Here is a 21,191-nt window from a genome sequence, read left to right as displayed (position 1 = left end):
GTCTTATACAGGCACAGCAACAGACAGTGATTCAATACTTTATTTGTTGCTATATCTAGATTTATGTCTTGATATATGATGAGGTGTTAAGACATCATTATAGTTTACAACATTGTCTTGCAATATTTTTCTAGCTGCTTTTTACTTGCTAATTTCAGATCACAGTGAGTAGATCACATTTTGTTGCAACAAGGATCTACTTAGTGTAAGTTTTACGTTTACATTGAACACACAAAATCTGTTTCCTACAACTGAATTAATGAACTATTAAAACTTAAGTGTCAATAAAACTGCGGACATCTTAGCATACAGATGAAACAATCATCAACATTTATCCCAAATAAATGTGAAATATTTTTGACTCTAGATCTTGATAGTTCATTTTATCTAATTTTCTGGGAGAGGAATAAGCATAAAATGGCAATTCACTCCATAGTTTGAAATATACTCTGACTTTATCTACAGATTGGCACATAAAGCTCTAGATCTATCACCATGTATCAACATCCTCGCACCAGAAAGTTCTACTCGTATCTTTGGACGTTAACTTCAAAACTAGGAGAAATTTAATACATGGCAAAAGTACATCACACAATGCATAATTGCACAAATGATTTGAGTCGCAAATCCACCTTAGTATGGTGCAATACACTGTCACAGAATACATTCACCTTACAACCCTCAACAACAAAAATACAACATATACAATGACGTTACTGGCATGGATTCTCAGAAGAAGGTCTTCACAAGATTTTAGCTTTCTTCTTAAGCATTATGGCAAGCTCAAAATTTCTGCAGGATTTTTTGGTTTCGGTAAGCTGAAAGAATATTGCTTGTATCATGGCAAGGCGTTTTCCAAGGAATGGCACATTGAGCAAGGAACAAAGACATCTGTTGTAAAAGATTTTAAGTAATAATTTCCTGACATTCGGATAATGCTTTTGTCTGTGCAACATATCTAAATACTTTTTCCTAGCTGCCAAAAGACATAACCTTAGAATGATTATCAATTACGACCTGACAATACAGACGGTGGTCTATGATAGAGAAGAGTATGAATACAACTTCTTTCTGAACGTTCATTTTGTCTCACTTTTCCAACCTATGAACCTTCTCTGGCAACCCTTGTAACAAAACATCTTCTTCATCCCTAACATCGACTCACACAACGATAATAAGGAATACATTTTTAACATCTGTGTTATAGGGACTGTCCATTGATGCCAGGTGGATGGGTGGGTGGTCATCTGGGACTGTCCATTGCTGCCCTGTGGGTGGGGGAGGAAGGCACCAGGCCATCAAGCTGCCTCTTGTTACCTGTCTCTGCCAGCCAAGCCTACAGAGAGAAGCATGAAAGTTAGTCATGAATCCAAAAGTACATGTAGTGTGATTCAACACCAATCTCTACAGGCTAGTAATCTTTCTACTGACCAGGGCTGTCTCCAGCTTGAAATATTTTATGTCCCACTTATTGTTCAGGACCCCATCATATTGATTTTTGTTTTTAAGTCTGTCATTTTAAGCTTTAAAATGATACATTTTCATCAATTTCATGGTGTGAATCTTTGTCCGTCCTAATAAGCGAATTTCCGTCCCAGGACAAAGGGACGGGTCCTGGAGACAGCCCTGCTACTGACCTTTCCTTTAAATTTAGAAAGTTACCAAAATTCCATTCACCTGAAACTTGGCTTCCACGATGCTCTGAAACTGTTTCTTCTGTTCCTTGCTGAGCCCTGCCTCCTTCACAGTGCGCTGCCATCTCTTGACGTCCCTCTCACGGTGGTGCAGTGCACGCTCATACTCCTCAGGCAGACCACCTGGGATCTCCTGTGGGAAAAAGGATTAGGATGAAATACTGATGAAACAAACACAACTTTATCCAGCGTTTAGGACAATTTTGTTCTTCATCTTAAAGTCAACTGTTCTGGGCAACATGACAATTACACAATATTACAAGAACAAGATTTGCTAATGTTAGAAGTACACTGTAAATAGCAAGCAATATGGACAAGACTTTCAGCCACAGGTATTGGACATTCCACCTATGCAGCTGTTCTAGGAACAAATATGGTTTCAAACAAGATTTCACAAAATCATTAAACACTGTTTCACAACTGTAAATTTTAAGACAGATCAAGTCCAACTTGTCTTTATGTTCCAATGATGTTTGTGTGAAAGTCTCATGGCTCACCTTCGTATCTCCCTCCATGTCAAATGGGGTGACAAAGACATAGAAGTCTTTAGGATTCATGATCTCAAACACAGGGACTTCCTGACTGTCTGGGCCTGGAGATGGACAAAAGCATTGACTTACTAGTATTCTTCTTGAAAGGTTATGCTTTAAAATAGCCTCTCGCTAGTTGGGCAACTCTGGCATGTAACTACATGTTCCATGCTGAACCAATAAAAAAGATAAACTTGCATCCCAAGCTTGGGCACTGCAAAGGTGTTTAAGAAAATTCAGATCATGACCAAAATCATGTTTCCACTTATAACCTTCTCCCTTCATAACCAATGCATATTTCATGCCAAACAGCTACCTTAGCAAGCTGAAAGTTTACAAATCAAATTCATGATTTCATTTGTATCACATTACTGATTGGCTTTGCATTTACAATTGTATATTTCTTGAAATTAGGGAATATGGTATTTTTGTAACAACTGGTCAGTGTGATAAATTAAAAGAAAGTTAAAATAATGCCAAATGTTAGCGACAAAACCATGCAAAGCTTGACCACAAAGACACAGTAGACACTTATATAACATGCTTGTGAGTATAACTGTGCTCAGTAACAGAATTAGAGACAAACAAAAAAAGCTTCCAACAAGACAATAAGAACTGAGTCAGGTCAGTGTATTAGTGAAGAAACAGGTGCTCACCACACTTGTTAGTTCACCGATCGATAATAACTTGGATCCTTACCTAGCTTTACTTTTCCTAGCGCTACCTTACCTAGCGCTAGAGGCTGGTCCCAGAAGTTGGACTCTGTGCCTAGCCCCACCTGAGTCATGTGATTTTCTAGCTGAGGATAGTGGGTGTGGTAGGGGCCAAAGGTCAAGCTGTCGTTACCACCGAACACCAGAGGTTGAGACGGGGTCAACGTGTGAAATGTACAAAGGGTTGAAGAACTGTGAACAGAAATGCAATATTATTACTCTATTATCTAAGCAAGAATAGCAAGATTTGTCAAGAGGAGAAAACACTTTTAATGTACAAATCTGTAAAATGAAGGTCTTGTGCCAAATGGTAAGGGAATGACTTTCGAGGGCAATATCTTTAGATTTTTCTATGAAAGTCGTGTTGACCTCAAACAAAGGCAAAACAATATAAGGGTATTGCTGATTGCTTATTGAATATTACACATCTTTAAAAATTGTCATGTGAGGAAAGCAGCTTGAAAGCCAAGTGCTTTTGACTAAGCCCAGCAAAACACTTAAAAAACAAAACCAACAAAAGCAACCAACAAATGAACTATGACTGTGCATTCAGAAACTCACTATATCTTACCTGATCACTGTAAATACAAAATTCAACACACTATAACCTAGACTAGTAATGCCACACTGACAGACCTGACACTGATTCTGCGACAGACAGCTATGATAGTTGTGTGCTCACACCCCACAACGTTGATAAAGGTCGCCACCGGGCCCAGCACTACTGTGGTGTGCTTACACTTCTCTATACTAACAGATCTGAAAAGAAAGAAAAAAAGGCACTCAGTAATTCATTAACAGAAAAAACATTGTCTCTCCAAAAACTCAATTGTCCTAATTACTAAATCACCAACCATCCAACAATCTTTTTGCAACCCAAAAACAAAATTTGTAAAATTTTCATAGTGCAATTACAGAATATCCCAAGAAACAATAGACAAAAAAATTCAGTCCAAATGCTGAGGAACATCTAATCTTTAATGTGTGCACAACATATGATAGACCAACAGGTGAGACCTCCACCTGTACTCACCTGAGTGGAGACAACAGGTAGATGAAGGAGAAGTGACATCTGTGGATCTTGATGTGGGCTTCACTCACCACCTCTGAACTCTGAAGAAAGACATTTCCTTTTGTTATGTCAGTGAAAATTTCATCACAGATGCTTGATTAGTGTGCTGGAGACTTCTGATATGTACCAAGTTGCGGGACATTATTATTTGGAGATTCATACACATCTGCCTTTAGTAATATAAAACTATAATGTTTATCTTTAGGATACGTTTTTATGAAACTTATCAAAGTTACCTGGGAAACAGTCTGCTTGCACACCTGAGACAGAATCAACACCTTGTTTCTGGAAGGAAAATAGAAAGTGATTTAAGGGTGTTTATCTTGTCTAATCAACCTTATACCTACCATATATTGTACCTCCTACCATCTATTCACCAAAAATATGTATTGGATACTGCAGAAGTAACCAGGAAAAGGATTAAAGAAAATATAGTCATCATCTAAAGTAGAAGATACGTTGCTAAGTATGTAATACTTTCGATACATGTAGATGTTTCCTTTGAGCAGAAACTGCATTTAAGTCTATAAATCAAGAACAGTCACAACAGATACTGACTGTTTAGAGGCTATGTGTGCATTGGTGGCTACTCGTCCTCTCTTTCCCGGGCTGCTCTCTGTCCTTCCATCCTGTTCAACTGGGGAAGTGAAGGGATAACATCAGTGAGTACATTGTTATATTCAACTCACTAGAGGGTATCTTTAGACCTTCATAAACTGAATTATCATAATCCTTCTTGTCCATGCATAGAGGGACTGCAACTCAGAATCCAGAGAAAAGAGAAACCAGGAAGATCTGCTTGATGTTTACTAGATGCATGTCACTGTCTAAAGTACACAACGTAAAAAAAAAACACAAAAGTATTAGCCTACCTGGTTTAGTCCATGACAGCCGTCTTCCTGTAGCTATACAGGCTGTGATGCCAAACAGGTTTGCACCCAGATGCTTCCTTACCCACGTTTGGAGACTTCGGAATGAGAAGCTTTGGGATATCTGGGGGGAAGATGTTAAAAACATGCTATAAGACTCTCTTCAGGTTTGCATTTTCTTCTATAACAGGTAAAAGTAGAAGTCTTGAATTAGTGAAGCCATAGGATATGGCATTGCATAGCTTTAAAAAAGATGTAGATCAGGTGTCTGCATTATTTGAAATCTCACCTTGGAGTAACCACTTTGCTGCTGTACCCCATGCTGCATTGCAATGGTATGGACCGGCTTTACTTGTCTGTAGAAAAGGTTACCAAGTTAGAAATCACCATTTGTTATACAGGGGGCCTTGAGGGAAAATGTCTTAAGAGTTCATATAAACATCTTCTATATCTTAGTCCCCATATGGATCACAGAAGGCCACAGTTTAACACAACATCCGATCAAATTGCAATTTTGGTTTACACAATAGGAAAACAGATGGGGTATTCGGTACTTACTTGCCATTACTTGAGCCTTCTATAACAAAGCCCAGGGCCTGCACAGCTTCTACTGACAGTAACTGGTCATGTACCCCATCACCATACTGATCTGTGAAGGAAGGAAGGAAGAAAATGTATGAACTGTACAAATTTCAAAATGATTACTTCCATGAAAAAAGAACACATAAAAAATCAACCTATCAGTATCTAATGAAGTATTTATGACTGACCTGGCTCGACCAGAAGTCCCATCATCTCATCCAGGTGGTTTATAACAAACAGCAGGTGGTTCTGTTCATCCAGGCCCTAAAGGGGTGAAGAGAATTAAAAAAATACTAATTTTTGTGATGTACAGAATCAAGCCATTGGTGTAGATCGCAGCAACTGAAGTATCAGTATACATAACTGGTGCAAAATCAAGGAAAAACCCAGTCCAGAAAGAAAGGAAGTACAAATCAATCTTTCAAAACTCTCTCTTATAAATAAAGAGAATAACATCAAAGGTTACAAAGCATATAGAAACTCCATAGCATTAAGATTTATGTTTTTTCCGTCAGGAGTGACAATGAAAACTGAGCCTATATGGATGTAAAGACCTACCTTTGGCCCATGGGATGTTCTTCCGTCTGGGTCAGGGGAGGGAGATCGAGAACGAGTTGGCCATCTGAAGGGAGCTCCGGTCAAGGAACATCACTATCGCACAAGCTTTAAGTGACTAGGACATTCATGTAATAGTCTTCATAACTTATTCAACAACCAATTCAATTAACTTTCAAACTCAACATGCAACTTGCACTTCCAAAGTATAGATGAGGTGTGCAACACCAATGGAAGGTTACTTCTTGCATGATTAAAATTCAAGTCCTACAGTAATGTGACAGATTGTAAAAAGGATACTCTTCTCCTGTGACCAGTGAGGAATCTCTGAGTGAGATTTTGTTGGACTGTTGGATGTATAGGAACAGCAGGAACTTGAAAGTCTCCACACTTTTCCTTCCTAAATATAGACGGAAAACAAGAAGAATTCTATTACACCTGTCATACAATAGAGACTAGAAAGTCAAGAACATATAGTTTGCAGACAAAAGCTTTAGTAGTCCTTGTGTAGAAGTTTTAACATTAAGTTGTACTATACTACCAGGTTACCTGGTAATTAGATGCTTTTTTTGTTGTTTTTAATTGACTTAATTACACATTCAAAGCTGCAACCATCACACTGACCTGGACTGCCACCTTCTTGTTCACTTCGATCTTCTCCGCTAGGATGACTCAGGAGATCATATGTCTCAAAATACCTGAAAACAAACAAAGAAACAAACATCTATATATGCTAAACAACATTTTGAAATCGTATCAACTTGGGCATTTGAATCGTCATCTAATTATGCGCATACAGAAATGAGAAGGAACCGCAAGTACAAATGTACCATCAATCATCATGACAAATTTACTTACACCCAAGCCAGATCCTCTGACAGCTGGAGCTTGTTGCATGCAACATGTTTCCATACAGCATAGCTTGGGGGAAAGTAGAGGGAACAAAACAACGATGTGATAACTGATATGACTTTCACTGTTGCTAGAGAATCTCTTAGTTTTTTTTTTTTTTCAACTGTACATAATGACAATATACTATGTGGTCTGTAAACATTAAAAAGAAGAAAAGATGGTCAAAAAGTGCATGAGAACTCACCTAAGTCTAGGAAATCCTTGCTTCCCTTTGGTTTTGGCATATACAGAAATTTTCTTAAGGTACTGAAAAATAATGATAATAATTCATCAGATTTGCAATAAAGGTAAAACATCTATTCATTCCACCCAATCCCCTTTCTAAGCACCTGTCAAATGTCATTGGTAAAAATTTTAATGATTTGCCATGTTGTTACAAAAAAAAACTACTCACATGTAGCCCGAGTTTAGGATGCGGGGGGAGGGGGAGCACCCCCAGGGTGAAGGGCTCAGGCCTCACCCACAGCTGCAGCGTCTCTGACCCCCCTGCCTGCTTCCCCCCTCCATGATGCATTGGTCCAACCTTTACAGCAGACACTGTGGTTCTGTCTGTGCAGACTTAGTTGTCTACAACTATGAGAGAAAGGTAATAATTAATCAAATACATCATAGATAACACACTGAATATCACAAATGTCATTTAGACAATTTTCAATTATTCTAAGAAAAAGTAGTGATGTTGAATTTGTAAGATCGACAATGCATTGGTCCAACCAAGGACATCCTATATAATGTCCTTGGTCCATATTTACAGTCGACAGTCTGGTTCTGTTTGGGACGACTTAGTTGTCTACAGCTGTCTAAATTAATGATAAATACACCAGAATACAACCTTAACAAGTCTGATTAATGACTAGTTCTACCACCGCTGACCTGCACATCCTGCCTCTCAGGCAAGTCTGAGCTTTGCAGTTATCTTTCCATTCACTCCCTGTCACTCTACTGACATTCAAATAACGACAAACACACACCAACCCAAACAAACACACACCAAAAACATAGGCTCTGTACACAAAGTCACACAAATTATGTCATATCAACATTTTCAGTTATTATAGGCATAAATCAGTGATCTTGAATCTGTAAGATAGACAGGTCAAGCTTGAAAACGTGTAAAGGTCAAGCTTGCATGTTGACATTGACCTATACTGACAGCCAAATCCATGACACTTGTTACTCTACACTAATTTGAAAAACACTTCGTTATAGACCTCCTTCGTTGGAATTGATAACTTTTACTTCAATTGTTGTCATATCTGTTTATTTCTGTTGCTGGATAATTTATAATACTTTCAAATATTTCATTACTTGGCATATTTCAGATCGACTCACCTTAGCTCAGGTGAGCAAATATCATATATCACGGAACAGGAACATCATGTTGTCGAGTCAAAACTATGCAACCCGACGCGAGTCGAAACTATTTCTTAGCAGAACAAAACGTGGAAGGCTAGTTGCATTTTCCAATACTATGATCTGCCTATTAGATGCTACGTTAGGTCGAGAATTTGAGGAAAAACAAACGATATTTACCTGACCCTTCTGAGCGCGCAGGAATCCGGAAGCGCGCCAAATCAATATTAACTCCCGGCATGCACAGCGCCCAACTAGCACTGCTGCAAAGCGCAACAGTCAATAATTAGGTAAGATTTCCGATAAGATAACAAGAACAAAAGTTGTGTTAATGTTTGACCGACATATTGAAATTTTGATAATTACTGTAATTTTTGGTAGTACTATTAGAACAGAATCGAGGTTTAAACTGCCACAATTGGTCATGTTTTTTGAAATAATCGTTTTCTCCTTGTGTTGATGCGGTGGTAGGTCTGAAATCCGGAAGTCAGGATGGCAGGAGACGGAAGGCTGTCGATTCTCGCTCTTTTTTTCACCGTTTTCCTTCAAATTCACCCCATTCTCGGGGGCCAGGTGAAGGGATCAGTTCCCCTTGATGTAACGACATTCGACAAGGTAGGTTATTTTGTGAAATATTGTTTAATGTGCGCGAAACAGGTCGTTTTTCATCGTGTACTTTTCGCCTCTGAATGTTCCAGAACTTCCTATCGAACGAAAACACCGGTAAAACACGTGCGTTTTGTTTTTATTCCCTAAAATTCACCAAACCACTTCAAACCTATTTCTTTCCATTATATAGTCCTTTTCGGCACACTTTTCTTGATACGGTGGCAAAGATCTGCCATTATCACAATGAATAATTCAAGATTGCGATAGACTGATTTATTTGCGAGTATAAAATCACATGGGCTCTGAGACCTATTTCCCCATGCGCCACGCGTGGGTTTCTCCCATTGGCCAGGACCTCACATGATAGTAATCAGTGATCTTTAACCGCTTTATATAGTGAACACTCCCCCTGTTTTGTTTCATGTACGATACATTTTAAAATTCAATATTTTTCTTGGTTATAGATTTTAAAAGCCAATTAATTTCATGGGGGGCTTAAAGGGGGCGTGGCAGCTCCACCACCCATGAAATCAAGTCCCACGTTCCGCACAGATGGCGTTTTGGTTGTTCTATCGCCAATTTATGGTTAATCATTAGTTATGATTGTGATGATATCAGCTTTAGCCCTGATTTTCTTGCAGAAGCAAAAAGAAATTAATCATTTTAAGTTCACTATTCCTGTAATTTGGCAGCAAACCATTTCAAGATATGGCTCGCTTGTAAATTGCATTATCATATTAATCAAATATAATATTGTCGTCAATAATCTGACAGCCTTTCCTGCTATGTTTCACTTGTTTGATTTGTGCAGATTTGATAACATATTTGATTCAGTTTGTTCAAGTATTGTGTAGAATTAGCTTTTGGCTCTGGGATATGCTATTTATTAATGTATTTTCAACATTGTCACTGATAAACCAACAGCGACAGATTTTGTTCTCTCTATTCTTTAACTCAAGAGGTGTGACACGACATATTCAGCCTACCCTTTCAGAGCAGACTTTTAAGACTGTGGGTTAAACTGTGAGTCGAAACGCTGCCCATTCTGAAATTGTCCTATGTTTATACATTACCTATAAGGCCCATAACTGTGATTTATAATACTATTATATTAATAGGAGACCAGCTGCCTGGCAAATCCACTACTAAAACATACAGGTTTTACTGGCCAGTGGTTTGTCCTTGGTACCTTTTCCAGGCCAGTACCCACTAGCTAATGCACACAGGGGATTAACAACCCTCTCATAGTTGTTTTTCTGGTTCTTCTACTAATGCCAACCCTGCCCATATGACCTCTGGGAAGAATATACTGAAGATTAAGGTCAAAAAGGAAGATTGCAGCATTTTGAAATGACAAATGTTAATAGAAATTCAAGGGTACAACATCGGAATACAGAACACGGAACCTATTGGTTCTAAGCTCAATGCTCTAACCATTATGCCACACTGACGCCACTACAGCATTTTGAAATGACAAATGTTAATAGAAATCCAAGGGCACAACATCGGGGCATTTCAGAAAATCAAACACGCTCGTAATGCTGAAACCTTTATGCCTCACTGACGCCACTGCAACATTTTGTGAGTGAGTGAGTGAGTGAGTGAGTGAGTGAGTGAGTGAGTGAGTGAGTGAGTGAGTGAGTGAGTGAGTGAGTGAGTGAGCAAAGGGCCCAAGAATTAGATTATCATCCCTGTTTTAGCTACAGTCAAAGTAAAACAAGACTTAGTATATCATACATCAATCCTATCTTCATAATGAGGGCTGATTTTTACGAATATGTGTTTTCTTAATTCTACCTGTTCAGATTGTGCCAAAGTTCCCGGTGGTGTTGGTGAAGTTTGATGAGCAGTACCCTTATGGGGAGAAGCAGGATGAGTTCAAGAAACTGGCAGAACAGTTATCAACTCAGAAGGATCTCCTGGTGGCTGAAGTCGGCATCTCAAGTAAGATTAGACAAATCAACCTTGCTTTTACTCTCAGATATTGCATTGTGGAACAAAAAGCTGACTTAGATTTGCTTGTGTTAAATTTCTATAGAACTTTAAAGATGTCACTGTTTAATCATGTATTTTGATTATGTTCCTATCTTTTTTCAGAGTTTGGAGAAAAGGAAAATGAAGAGCTTGGGACAAGATTTGGAGTGGACGTAGAAGAAGCACCAAAGTACAAGCTGATCATGCAGGTTTGTATCTATTGCAGCAAACTGAATCTCATAATCATGATGAAGAGTTCTCACCAATGATGGACATATTGTATATTATGATGTGTGGATATGTATGGGTCTATAGGCTTGGGTGGCATTGAATAGCCAAGTGTCTAGGCTATCGGATGCAAGATCGAGAGGTCGCGGGTTCAATTCCTGGCATTCTTGGTTAGATGTTGTGTCCCTAGGAAAGGCACTTTACATGACTTTCCTTACTCCACCCAGGTGCAAAAATGGGAACTTGGCTTCGGTTGGGGAGGTAAAAAGCAGTGGAAGTTTGGCCCTAGACAGTGCAAAAGGCTATGGGACTACCTTTACCTTTAATTTTTATAGGCTTGGAACAACTGATGCAAGACTTATGTTATCATGTTTTCTTTGCAGGGTAAGGATGAGCCAATCCCATATGAGGGTGAAGTCAAGTATGATGACCTTCTCCGCTTTGTCAAGGACAACAGCGGCCTGTGGATCGGACTACCGGCTACTCTGGAGGCATTCGACAAGCTGACAATGGAGTTCATGGCAGCATCGGATGACAAACTGGCAGAAATCATCACCAAGGCTGAAGAGGAGACAAAGCCCCTCGAAGATGAACAGGACAAAAAGTCTGCTGATATTTACATCAAAATCATGAAAAAAGTTCAGGAAAAGGGCAAAGATTTTGTCAACACAGAAATCACCAGGGTGAAAAAGTTGCAGGATGGAAAAGTTAGCAAAACTCAGAGAGAAAACATCAAAAATCGCCTGAATGTTCTGAGCTCATTCAAAGCTGCTGCCAAGGATGAATTGTAGGAGAAATTGCGATGAAGGAAATCTTTTATTGGGCCAGATCAATCTAGTACTTTGTTTCATTGAGTTTCTGCAGTCAGATTTTCCAGGGTTTATGGTTTTCTATCATCTTCTATCATCTAGTCCTTAATGAAATTGGTTTTTACTTTGGATTACATTTTAGAAATAACTTGATTATGGCAGAACATTTTCTGAAATTAATCTTTTTTCTTCTTCCAAGATTTGGGAAAGCTGCAAAACAAAATGTGCTTTTTATCTGGCCTTATTCTTTGACAAATCTTTTTAATCAACCCACTTGCCCAAGCTTGTTGGTGTCAGGTATTCTCAGAAGTAGACTGATCCTGGAATATATGATGCAATAAAAAAATTAAACTTTCCTGTTCATTTTCACCTAAATGTGAGAATTCTAGAAGCAAGTTTCTCCACCTCCTTGGTTTCTCTTACCAGACTCCACTACATTTCCTGTGTCTAAGAATCTGGTGTCACATCCAGGCTTATTTTGATGCCTTCAGACATCTTTTCCTACCCATGTGGCCATATTTGTGCAAAGGACTGTGTTATTCGGACTGTAATGAGGAAAAATGAATGATGTCAAGTTATTGATAGGTGTGGAAATGTAACTTTATATCTTAAGATACAACTCCATATTTTCTTTATTTACTACTTACCTTCAATCATTACATGAAGTTATTCAAATATCATTCAAAGAAGATTTTTTTATTCCAAAAACTGCACCTATTGGACCATGAAATGGTCTTTATCTAATTATCTTTATGCAGTCACTAAAGCACAAAATAAACTTTATGGTTGTACTGACTACATTTCACTTTCACATTCCTCTGGTAGAAAATTTCCATTCCAAAGAACTAGGGGTTAGAAAGTGGAGAAAGGAAACCTGTAGAATCAGAGAAGCAAGTATGTATAGTGAGATTATTGTTTATTGATTCATTTATGATTACGTCAACCCACCTTAGCCAGTGAGATTACAATCTTTGGCAGAATTCTATTCAAATTATTATTGACAATTATCGTAGAGAGTAACTCATAATGTCTTTGTCCTTTGTGATTTGGTGAGTACTTCAAGTAACACATATAAGCCATGAAAACTCCAATAGGGGAAAAATACTTTTACATTATCTATCAGATTTAGCAGAAAAAAACTGTATTATCATTTGATGCTGTGTTATTCACATGATCAATGTTTCACAATAATATCCTTCTGCAAACTTACTTTGTTCAGTGCTTTGTTTATACAATGAGGACATCAAGGACAATGTAACAAAAGCTGGAAAAAACTGGAAAGTGATTTTACAACAAAATGTCTATCAACAGTGTCTTTATTCCAACAACAATATTATGAGACTGTATTTTCAAAGCCAAGTTTGCCTCATGGTAAATACTTCATTTAAAACAAATCGACCAATGTATGATCAAGGATATAAGGTTACTCTTTTTGTGCAATAAAATCATGTTGATCAATTCTCTGCTGATGTCTTTATTTCTGTGTTGGGTACCATGTTTATTGTGTGCCCTTGAAGCCCTTCCCTGTTTATCTATATGACTACAACACTGTTCTGGAGAGATGCCCTTGTCCTTGGTGCTGATGGAGATTCCATTGGACAAATCTTTCGTGCATGTATTGAACAACCAGTAAAAGTTATAGATAATTAGTCGGAGGATTGCAGGCCGAACTTCTACCCTCAGGCTATCTAAATCCCAAAGTAAATACCGATAAAAAATTCCAATCCGCGATGCCAGTCCTATATGAACTTGACCAACCTTTGACATGAAACACCTGTGAGAGACCCATCTCACCGGCCGACACCTACCAACGTCGGATTGCGACGTCATGACGTCAGATGGTATCTAAAATACCTGCAAACCGGTATAATCGTAGGCCATGCGTGCTATGTAAACACTTTCGCTGTATATAAACCTTTACCCTAACCGGGGGTGACCAAAACGCCCTCCGACCATGTTGGACCAGAACCAGACGCTGTGGTTAGCTATGGGGATCGTGGCGGCCATCGTGGGAGGGTACGCCCTGACGTCGCTGTTCCTGCTCCGTTTCCCGACTCTGCTGCACCGTAAGAAACAGCTGAAGTTCTGCTGTAAACACATCAGCCACAGAGGAGGTAGGAACATGTCGGGAACGGTGTGGTTCACCACCAGTTGTTGGGAGAAAATATTCTCATACTGTGGGAGGGGGGCGTAGCCCTCGATGACATAAAAGCTAAAACGATGATACAGAGTAACCATATTCTAACGTCAACTTTACGACAGATTTCACGTATAACGGTAGCCACCGTTGCCCTTAATGAAAAGTTAAGAATGAAAAACTGTTGTGTGAACGATTCCCTTGGTACACAGGCCTCAAGTAACCAGTAAAGATACTACCGATTCCACAACGACAGGCTCTACAGGTTTCATTATGATGAAAGTTAGAAACTTGTGTCGTCTTAGTCAAAATAAATATAAACGAGGTTTTGAAAGGTCAACAATCAATGTTGCTTTTATTTAAGTATTCTTCTATTATTTGCGATGCTGCTATGCATACAAAGTTAATGCATTAAGTCTAAGAACTGGTGAAAAATTAATTGCAAGTCATCCCTGTACACCAGCTTTGTCATGACTCATGTTATCCATGTTTTGTTCTTTTGTATTTCTTTGGATAATGCAAGATATTGCCACTGTCCCTGTATGAGGGCAAGGAAAGTCATTCAGAAGTTCAAAATGATTTGTTGGTAAAAGTCTCTTGTCTCATAATTTACATTTACACAGTCTTTGAATTAATAATATTTTGGAATTCACTAACTGTGACTAAGGGTTTTGTCTTCTTTAATATCCTCTGAGAGTATGGCATATAACGTTAGCATGTTATCTTGTTAACATTGTCTAAGATGGTGTTACAAAAGGGAGAGTTGGTTGCATGAATATATGACACACTGGACGAGATGCCCCACTGGGGTTTTGTCCTGTATGATTAAGATTAACACATCAGGAAGCTTGAATTAGACCATATCAAAGCTCCTTGACACTTTCTAAATTATATTATGTACATGAACTGTTGGAACTATCTTTACCTGTTTTTTTTTCAGGTATGGCTGAAGGTTTGGAGAACACTATGGGGACATTCCAACAGTAAGTACTCTGTTGCCAAGTCAGGGAGTATGACTATGAGGGATTGATATACTCTCCAAGCAGAGGTAAGATCCGGGGTATTTTCGACGTATTTTCGCGGTATTTCTACTTTTCTGTTTACGAAAGGGACAGTACAAACTGAAAAGTAGAAAGACAGCAAAAATACGTCGAAAATAATCCGGATCTTACCTCTGCTTGGAGAGTAGGATTAATAAGTAATTTTGGCACTACCAGATCTAGAGAGTTTAAACGAGTAGAAGATCCTGAAACAGAGTGGCCAGTTCATCATAAGTAGATCAACAATTACTTAGTACATGTATTAACATGTGGTTTTGAGTTGTTCTTTTATGTTTGGGCTATTATAAACTTTTGGCAGACAACGAAACTTCGTCAAATATATTTGGTCCTTCCAGAAACAAGTCAACATATCCTAAGGCTAATAGAGGTTAATGTGATATATCCAAATGTGATATAACGTTACATTATATTTGCTTGAAAGTGTTGAACTGTTTCCTCTCTCCAGTGCTGTTGACCTCGGTACAGACATGTTGGAGCTAGATGTACAACTGTCGCAGGATGGGATGGTGGTCGTGTCACATGACAACGACATCAAGCGCACCACCGGCGCGGAGGTGAAAATATCGGACACAAAGTTTGCAGACCTACCTCTACTGCACACGCATCAGGAAGTTACATTCCTCAATGGTATGTATGCTTGTATTCATGACGTAAGTGTAATCTAAATACATGTTTTCATAACTAAATTTCTCAAGTAACTGATCTTAGCCACCTCTCAGATGTGCTTGTATAGCAGCTATTGTAGGCTAGTAGCTAATACATATAAATATGCAAAAGACCCAGACGAATTGTCTTGCTTTGAAATTTTTGCACTGCATGATAGACTATTATTTCCAAGAATTGTACAAATACATGGTCAATTGACTATTGTATGAGGTCTAAATTACACTAGCATGAACAAGTCATTACTGGAATAATAGGACAATGCATTAGAATTACACAGGGAGCACGTGTACCCATGTATATATCTACTTTTACAGAACCTAAGGCAATGTAGATCTGGTATTTGGAATTAAATATCTAATTGACTCTGTTTCCTCATTTACCTACACAGGTCTCCCAGTCTGTTTCCCAGATGCCACGGATCGCAGCTTCTGTCTACTTCGAGATGTTTTTGAAAAGTTCCCAGCGGTGGTCATCAATGTAGACATAAAAAATGATGATGACGAACTCATTGCAAAGGTTTGTCCCTATCTTAGAACTAAGAATTGTCGCTATGAATTTTTGAGTTGCAATGCTGAAACTTGTAGGATGAAGGAAATGAAAAGATTGACAAGTCAAAGTGACAACTTATTTATTTATTTTGTTAAAATAAATAAAAGTTATTTATCTATTTTGTTAAAATAAATAAAAGTGACAGCTATGAACCAATGGCACTTTCATCAGATTAACTCTCATCAGAATATAGAACTATGAAATAAGAAGAAAGATTGTTTTTAAACAAGACATTTTCCAGTTGTCTATAGAAGAATCAGTTGGTTTGTTTGTCTCTGCCTTGCAAGCACACAAGCATTCCTTAGTTATAATGTTGTAATTGATTTCACTTTCCTTGTTTTTGTATGCTTTACATGTTTATGATGTTTGTATTTTGCACTGCTTATCTAATAATTTTTAATCATTTCTATTTTTTTCGTAGTTCTCATTTCTGATTTTTATGATTTTGCATGTGCAACAAAATCAAAGGTTGGAGAGTTAGTGCGGGAGTACAACAGAGGTGACCTGACAGTTGTCGGGAGTCGACTGGAATCAGTCATCAAGAAATTTCACCAACAGGTTAGTTAAGTCAGTCCAGTTGTATTTTCCTGTCTTCTAGGTTGGGGACTTGATCCATGAGTACAAGAGAGAGGCTATAACTGTGTGTGGCAGTCGACTAGACACTGTCGCTCACAAGTTTTACCAGCAGGTGGGGATGTTGTTAACCATTTGCATCCCAACTAGATTTGTTTTTTTCTATAGCATGCTTTTTTCAGGGAAAATTTCAAACCCCTCAGAAAAACGTCTTTTTTTAATGCATGCACTGGCATGAAATGTGTTAGATGCATTGCCCATGTGACTTGCGATGTGTTAAAGGTTGAGTGTAGTTCAAGGTTTGTTTTATACATTTTATTCATGCTCAGCCATGAGATTCAAAGGTGATGCATGATATAAACATTGATTCAATTGCTCAAGAAGTGTCAATTTTGAGGTATACCATAGTCCTTCTAATGCATCTGTTGTATCCTGCAGAACCCAGACATCCCCTTGTTCTTCAGTGCCAAGCGATGTGTACAACTGGTGTTACTGTTCTACAGTGGTCTTCTACCTTTCGTTCCCCTCAAGGAGTCTTGCCTTGAAGTTGTCATGCCCAGCATTATTTGGGGGTAAGCTGCCTTACTCAAGCGCCACCTAGTGTTTTATGGTAGCATGACAACTACCACATTCAAATTGGACAGAAGAGCAATTTCAGTTTTACACTGTCAACAATATACAGTACAGCATCTATTGTTATGATACAATTTGTCTGCTGTGTAGCCTTCTTGACCTCTAAATTGTTCTTTACATTACCTATTTATAAGTCAGACTTTTGAGTTATGAAAATGATAAAAAAATATTCTCTGTTTTTATTGTGTTTCAGGGAACGTTGGGCAGACACAGTACCTACCAAATACAAAGTGTTAGCACGCATTGCTGACTTGTAAGTAGACTTCTGTGCTTTCATCTTTCCCTGTCTGAATTTGTGACCATACCTATACATTATTCCATTTGTGTCTTCTCTTGCAATTGGACTTGTGCAATAATTTCAAGTTTTTTGGCAAGTGGCCAAAACAACAGTGGACATACTAGTGTTTCATACCTCTCTTGTCTTGTCTAATTTCCAGTCTACTGATGAGCAAAGTGCTGATTCGTCACCTGGACAGGCGCGGGATCCACACGTACCTCTGGGTCATCAACAACGACGCCGACTTCGAGCGTGCGTTCAGCCTCGGCGCCAAGGGCGTCATGACAGACTACCCCACTAACCTCAGACACTTCCTAGATGAGCGGGAAGCATTGATGAATAAATAGTCACACCATACCATTACTCCAGAGCCTGGAGAGCTGTCTCTAGGACCCGTCCCTCTGTCCCAGGATGGAAATCTGCTTGTTGGGATGGACAAAAATGTCATCCTTTCCGTCCAAAAATCTGAACTTGTGACATGGATTTGCTGAAAATGTTGTTTTTTCATAATCTTAAAACAACAGATTTAACAGCGAAAATAAAAAAACATGGGCTATCAAACAGTGAGAGGAACGGAAAAAATTTCAAGCTGAAGACAGCCTGTCCAAAACACTCCCCACTTTCCATCTTATTTATTCCAATGATAAGTTTATAACCTACTAAATAACAGAAAATGCACACCACACACAAAATAAGCTTTTTAAAAAGAGACACAAGTTCTCTAACTTTTGATGCATGTTCATGTCAATCAACATTATCCTGCCTCTCCCATTGGTCAATCACAAAGTTGAAGCATGCTGCTAGTCACATCTGTTGCCAGTGTAATGGAACAAAATTGCACAAGAAAGTTGACAGAAGAAAATGCACAATAGCACAAAGAAGTTCACAGAAATTGATAGGGAATTGATCTGTCTTTAAATGTCATGTCTACCTCTTTTGTTCTTAGTAAAGATAAGCGCAGACAGACTACTTTGAGATGAAGTTGTACAATGTGAATACATACTATAGCTGAAAGCCATGTACAGATAGTTATGGTAGTAGTTATGTAGTTTAAGTACTCTCAACCTGACACCTCCAAGTGGGTACTACAGATAACTCAACAAGGGATGAAGGCAACAGGCCAAGATTGCTCCTTTATTATTGAGTTGTCATTGTCATTTAGTTTACATTGAGTATTTTGTAAAAAGCTTTTCAATTTACAAAAATTACTCATTGGGGAAATTGTTCAAGTAATTTTAGGATATTGTGTGTTGTACTAAGTTGATGTTATTTTTACTTCAGATTCTAATGTTGTATGACATTTTTTGATCTTTTGTATTCATAGTTATTTTGTAACATTTGAAGTGTCCCACAGTGCTGGTCACAGTAAAGACGTTTTATTGTATTTCCTTTTTTCACATTTTTATATCTTGCATAGGTGTATATTAATTGATACAGGGCTGGATACAGGATTCTAATTTATATTCATCAGTGGCAGAAGGACGTAAAAACTCTGTGTACATAAAACTTGATCTGGAAAAAAATATAAGGAGGAATGAAATGTGAACAAGCCAATACCTTCACATGAAATAGTGATAGACCAAGAATAAAACTGTACTGCTATACAAGCAACATTGTACTTATAACAATAAGCTTCTTTTATCTTCAATGTCACATGGTTTTGACATAGCTGAAGTCTGTTTAATGTTACAGACTGTCCACAGAGTAATAAATTTGACCTGACTTGGACAATATTACAAAGATTATACTTCTTGTTTCGTCCCGGCTGATAACGTTACAGGCCGATAGATATCTATTTACAATATGTCTGTCATTGCCAAGTATTAAACATTGGAAATGAACACTGGTCTTTCTCTGAATGGTTCTAAGTACATGTATTTAATAATGATAGTGTAAGATATAACCTTGGTGAGGTAATGTTAATGCTTCCTCTGAAATTGATGATTATAACAGCAAGCAATTGAAATGGAACTGATTTTCCGAAGAACTTTTGATGAAGGGTATATATTGGATACACACTTTGTGTAATAACTTTTTTCTGAGGATCCAGAGTCTTTTCATTACTTTTGCCGTCTGTATTTATCTAATTGTCCGCATAGTGGCGCTGCTCACAGGTGTCCTGGCGTCAGGTTGCCAATCACTGCCAGGGTTCTCCGCCCATGACCACCTTGAGAGTGGCAGCCGCTCTTCCAGCTAGCGGCACACCTCTTGTCATATGAGATCAGACAATGCAAAAAAAGATAATAACACTTCATCTAAATTTTATCTATTAGGAATACTTCTTATTTAGCTTACTATTTGTTGTTTTGACTGTTATGAATTACACTGAACGGGGATATTGTTTGATTTTAATCGTGGAGAAAAACTGTAGTTTTGTTGGGGGGTATGTGTTTTAGATGGAATAGCCAATTAGCTGTGTGGAAACAAAATGGCGGCCGATCCGGTGTCAGGACTGGAGTAAAACTTTACAAATTCCAGGTGGATTTTATCGCGAAGGAGAATGGTACCGCCTTGGATCATGTTGTGGAGACCTAGGGAATAGTTCACATGGAATGCCAGGAAGAGAGGGGGATCCCAAAGGTACGTCGATCGTCGAGAATGTACACTTTTTCCCTTCGCGGGACGGTGGTCTGTAAAGTCGAGTTTGTAAAAACATACTAACAACGGTTCGGCGGTCTGTTTTAGTTTAGTGTCCCTGTTTTGAGGCAAAATATCTGCCACCAGGTCTCGATCAAGTTCGTAGGATTGTCTCTATCTTGATTGATTTGATGTAATTAGAAGCAAGATCTTTGCGGAAGTGCAGAACTTCTGTAAAAGAAATCGCCGTAAGCGAACGTTGCAGTTGTGAAGGGTCGTGTCAGGTGGTTCTTGTGTTGGTTTCAACAACATTTTTAGTAATGTAAAGTTAGGATCGCGATGAAACACCTGGCAAAATTTTAACGCTGCAGAATCAATACTTAATATACAAACAAAAAAGGGAATGTTTTATGCGTTTATGGATTGTATTTTATTGGGATTTTTTGGTAGAAATTCTGGATATTCTTGTCCTAAAATTTAAGTGTAGTTTAGAAACAAACGATGTAAATCCCTAGCTTTGTGCCCAGCTTTGTAATGAAAACAGGAGAAAAATGATCAGTTACAACTGCTAGATTGGTGCTAAGAATACTGAGAAATTGACATTTACTGCGTTTTCCTTGTACATAGACCAGTTTATTTCCTTTCTAAAACCTAGATGCCTGACGAGCTGTAACAGAGGGAAAGATCCGCCTTGTTTAGTAGGTCGCTGCAGGTTTAGGGTCTGAATTCTCTAGTAATTATGCATCTGACCCAAACCAACCAGCCAGAAAGCCTGGTCAAATAGCCGGGATACAAGCTGCAAATTCGCTTGCAGATCG

At 38.4% G+C, this 21,191-nt stretch overlaps 4 protein-coding genes across 7 annotated transcripts in view; 3 read left to right on the top strand and 1 right to left on the bottom strand.

Moving 5' to 3' along the window:
• Positions 1–18: 18 nt before the first annotated feature.
• LOC136442335 (TBCC domain-containing protein 1-like) lies at positions 19–8,553 on the bottom strand. 3 transcript variants are annotated; one of them, XM_066439136.1, is made up of 19 exons: positions 8,461–8,553; positions 7,322–7,500; positions 7,112–7,173; positions 6,874–6,936; positions 6,640–6,713; positions 6,316–6,415; positions 6,019–6,082; positions 5,649–5,724; positions 5,437–5,527; positions 5,168–5,234; positions 4,882–5,002; positions 4,568–4,646; positions 4,246–4,294; positions 3,971–4,050; positions 3,574–3,696; positions 2,924–3,129; positions 2,192–2,286; positions 1,678–1,827; positions 19–1,336 (listed from the first exon to the last, which is right to left on the bottom strand). In XM_066439136.1, exons 2-19 carry the CDS (start codon positions 7,439–7,441, stop codon positions 1,244–1,246), a joined length of 1,713 nt encoding a protein of 570 aa, XP_066295233.1. In that variant the 5' UTR covers positions 7,442–7,500; positions 8,461–8,553; the 3' UTR covers positions 19–1,243. The 3 variants fall into 3 exon arrangements, with proteins under 3 accessions (XP_066295233.1, XP_066295248.1, XP_066295240.1); XM_066439151.1 differs by having other exon boundaries at positions 2,954–3,129; XM_066439143.1 differs by having other exon boundaries at positions 7,322–7,494; positions 8,461–8,531.
• Positions 8,554–8,733: 180 nt separating this feature from the next.
• LOC136442368 (endoplasmic reticulum resident protein 29-like) lies at positions 8,734–13,361 on the top strand. The gene is made up of 4 exons (XM_066439183.1): positions 8,734–8,895; positions 10,695–10,833; positions 10,987–11,072; positions 11,475–13,361. Exons 1-4 carry the CDS (start codon positions 8,773–8,775, stop codon positions 11,880–11,882), a joined length of 756 nt encoding a protein of 251 aa, XP_066295280.1. The 5' UTR covers positions 8,734–8,772; the 3' UTR covers positions 11,883–13,361.
• Positions 13,362–13,668: 307 nt separating this feature from the next.
• LOC136442353 (lysophospholipase D GDPD1-like) lies at positions 13,669–19,637 on the top strand. 2 transcript variants are annotated; one of them, XM_066439172.1, is made up of 8 exons: positions 13,669–14,014; positions 14,978–15,020; positions 15,544–15,725; positions 16,153–16,280; positions 16,912–17,001; positions 17,325–17,458; positions 17,713–17,772; positions 17,957–19,637. In XM_066439172.1, exons 1-8 carry the CDS (start codon positions 13,855–13,857, stop codon positions 18,141–18,143), a joined length of 984 nt encoding a protein of 327 aa, XP_066295269.1. In that variant the 5' UTR covers positions 13,669–13,854; the 3' UTR covers positions 18,144–19,637. The 2 variants fall into 2 exon arrangements, with proteins under 2 accessions (XP_066295269.1, XP_066295261.1); XM_066439164.1 differs by lacking the exon at positions 16,912–17,001 and adding an exon at positions 16,782–16,871 and having other exon boundaries at positions 13,671–14,014.
• Positions 19,638–20,198: 561 nt separating this feature from the next.
• LOC136442302 (tetratricopeptide repeat protein 28-like) overlaps positions 20,199–21,191 on the top strand; it is a 52,849-nt gene continuing 51,856 nt past the window's right edge. The window contains exon 1 of the mRNA XM_066439088.1: positions 20,199–20,376. Within this exon, the coding sequence (XP_066295185.1) occupies positions 20,344–20,376 (33 nt within the window). The 5' untranslated portion in view covers positions 20,199–20,343. The remainder of the gene's footprint in view (positions 20,377–21,191) is intronic.

Source organism: Branchiostoma lanceolatum, chromosome 1 (assembly GCF_035083965.1).
Source record: "Branchiostoma lanceolatum isolate klBraLanc5 chromosome 1, klBraLanc5.hap2, whole genome shotgun sequence".
NCBI lineage: Eukaryota > Metazoa > Chordata > Leptocardii > Amphioxiformes > Branchiostomatidae > Branchiostoma > Branchiostoma lanceolatum.
Note: the sequence above shows the minus strand (reverse complement) of the source record. Positions and strands in the feature narration are given on the sequence as shown.

What these genes read in the sequence shown, in the direction of transcription:
- LOC136442368 (XM_066439183.1), top strand. Translation starts at nt 8,773, where the DNA reads ATGGCAGGAGACGGAAGGCTGTCGATTCTCGCTCTTTTTTTCACCGTT. An exon ending in ATGTAACGACATTCGACAAG is followed by an intron (nt 8,896 to 10,694) that starts GTAGGTTATTTT and finishes CTACCTGTTCAG; the next exon opens with ATTGTGCCAAAGTTCCCGGT. An exon ending in GGCTGAAGTCGGCATCTCAA is followed by an intron (nt 10,834 to 10,986) that starts GTAAGATTAGAC and finishes ATCTTTTTTCAG; the next exon opens with AGTTTGGAGAAAAGGAAAAT.
- LOC136442335 (XM_066439136.1), bottom strand. Translation starts at nt 7,441, where the DNA reads ATGCATCATGGAGGGGGGAAGCAGGCAGGGGGGTCAGAGACGCTGCAG. An exon ending in TCAGAGGATCTGGCTTGGGT is followed by an intron (nt 6,714 to 6,873) that starts GTAAGTAAATTT and finishes GTTTGTTTTCAG; the next exon opens with GTATTTTGAGACATATGATC. An exon ending in ACATGGAGGGAGATACGAAG is followed by an intron (nt 1,828 to 2,191) that starts GTGAGCCATGAG and finishes TTTTTCCCACAG; the next exon opens with GAGATCCCAGGTGGTCTGCC.
- LOC136442353 (XM_066439172.1), top strand. Translation starts at nt 13,855, where the DNA reads ATGTTGGACCAGAACCAGACGCTGTGGTTAGCTATGGGGATCGTGGCG. An exon ending in ACACATCAGCCACAGAGGAG is followed by an intron (nt 14,015 to 14,977) that starts GTAGGAACATGT and finishes TTTTTTTTTCAG; the next exon opens with GTATGGCTGAAGGTTTGGAG. An exon ending in CTCACAAGTTTTACCAGCAG is followed by an intron (nt 17,002 to 17,324) that starts GTGGGGATGTTG and finishes TGTATCCTGCAG; the next exon opens with AACCCAGACATCCCCTTGTT.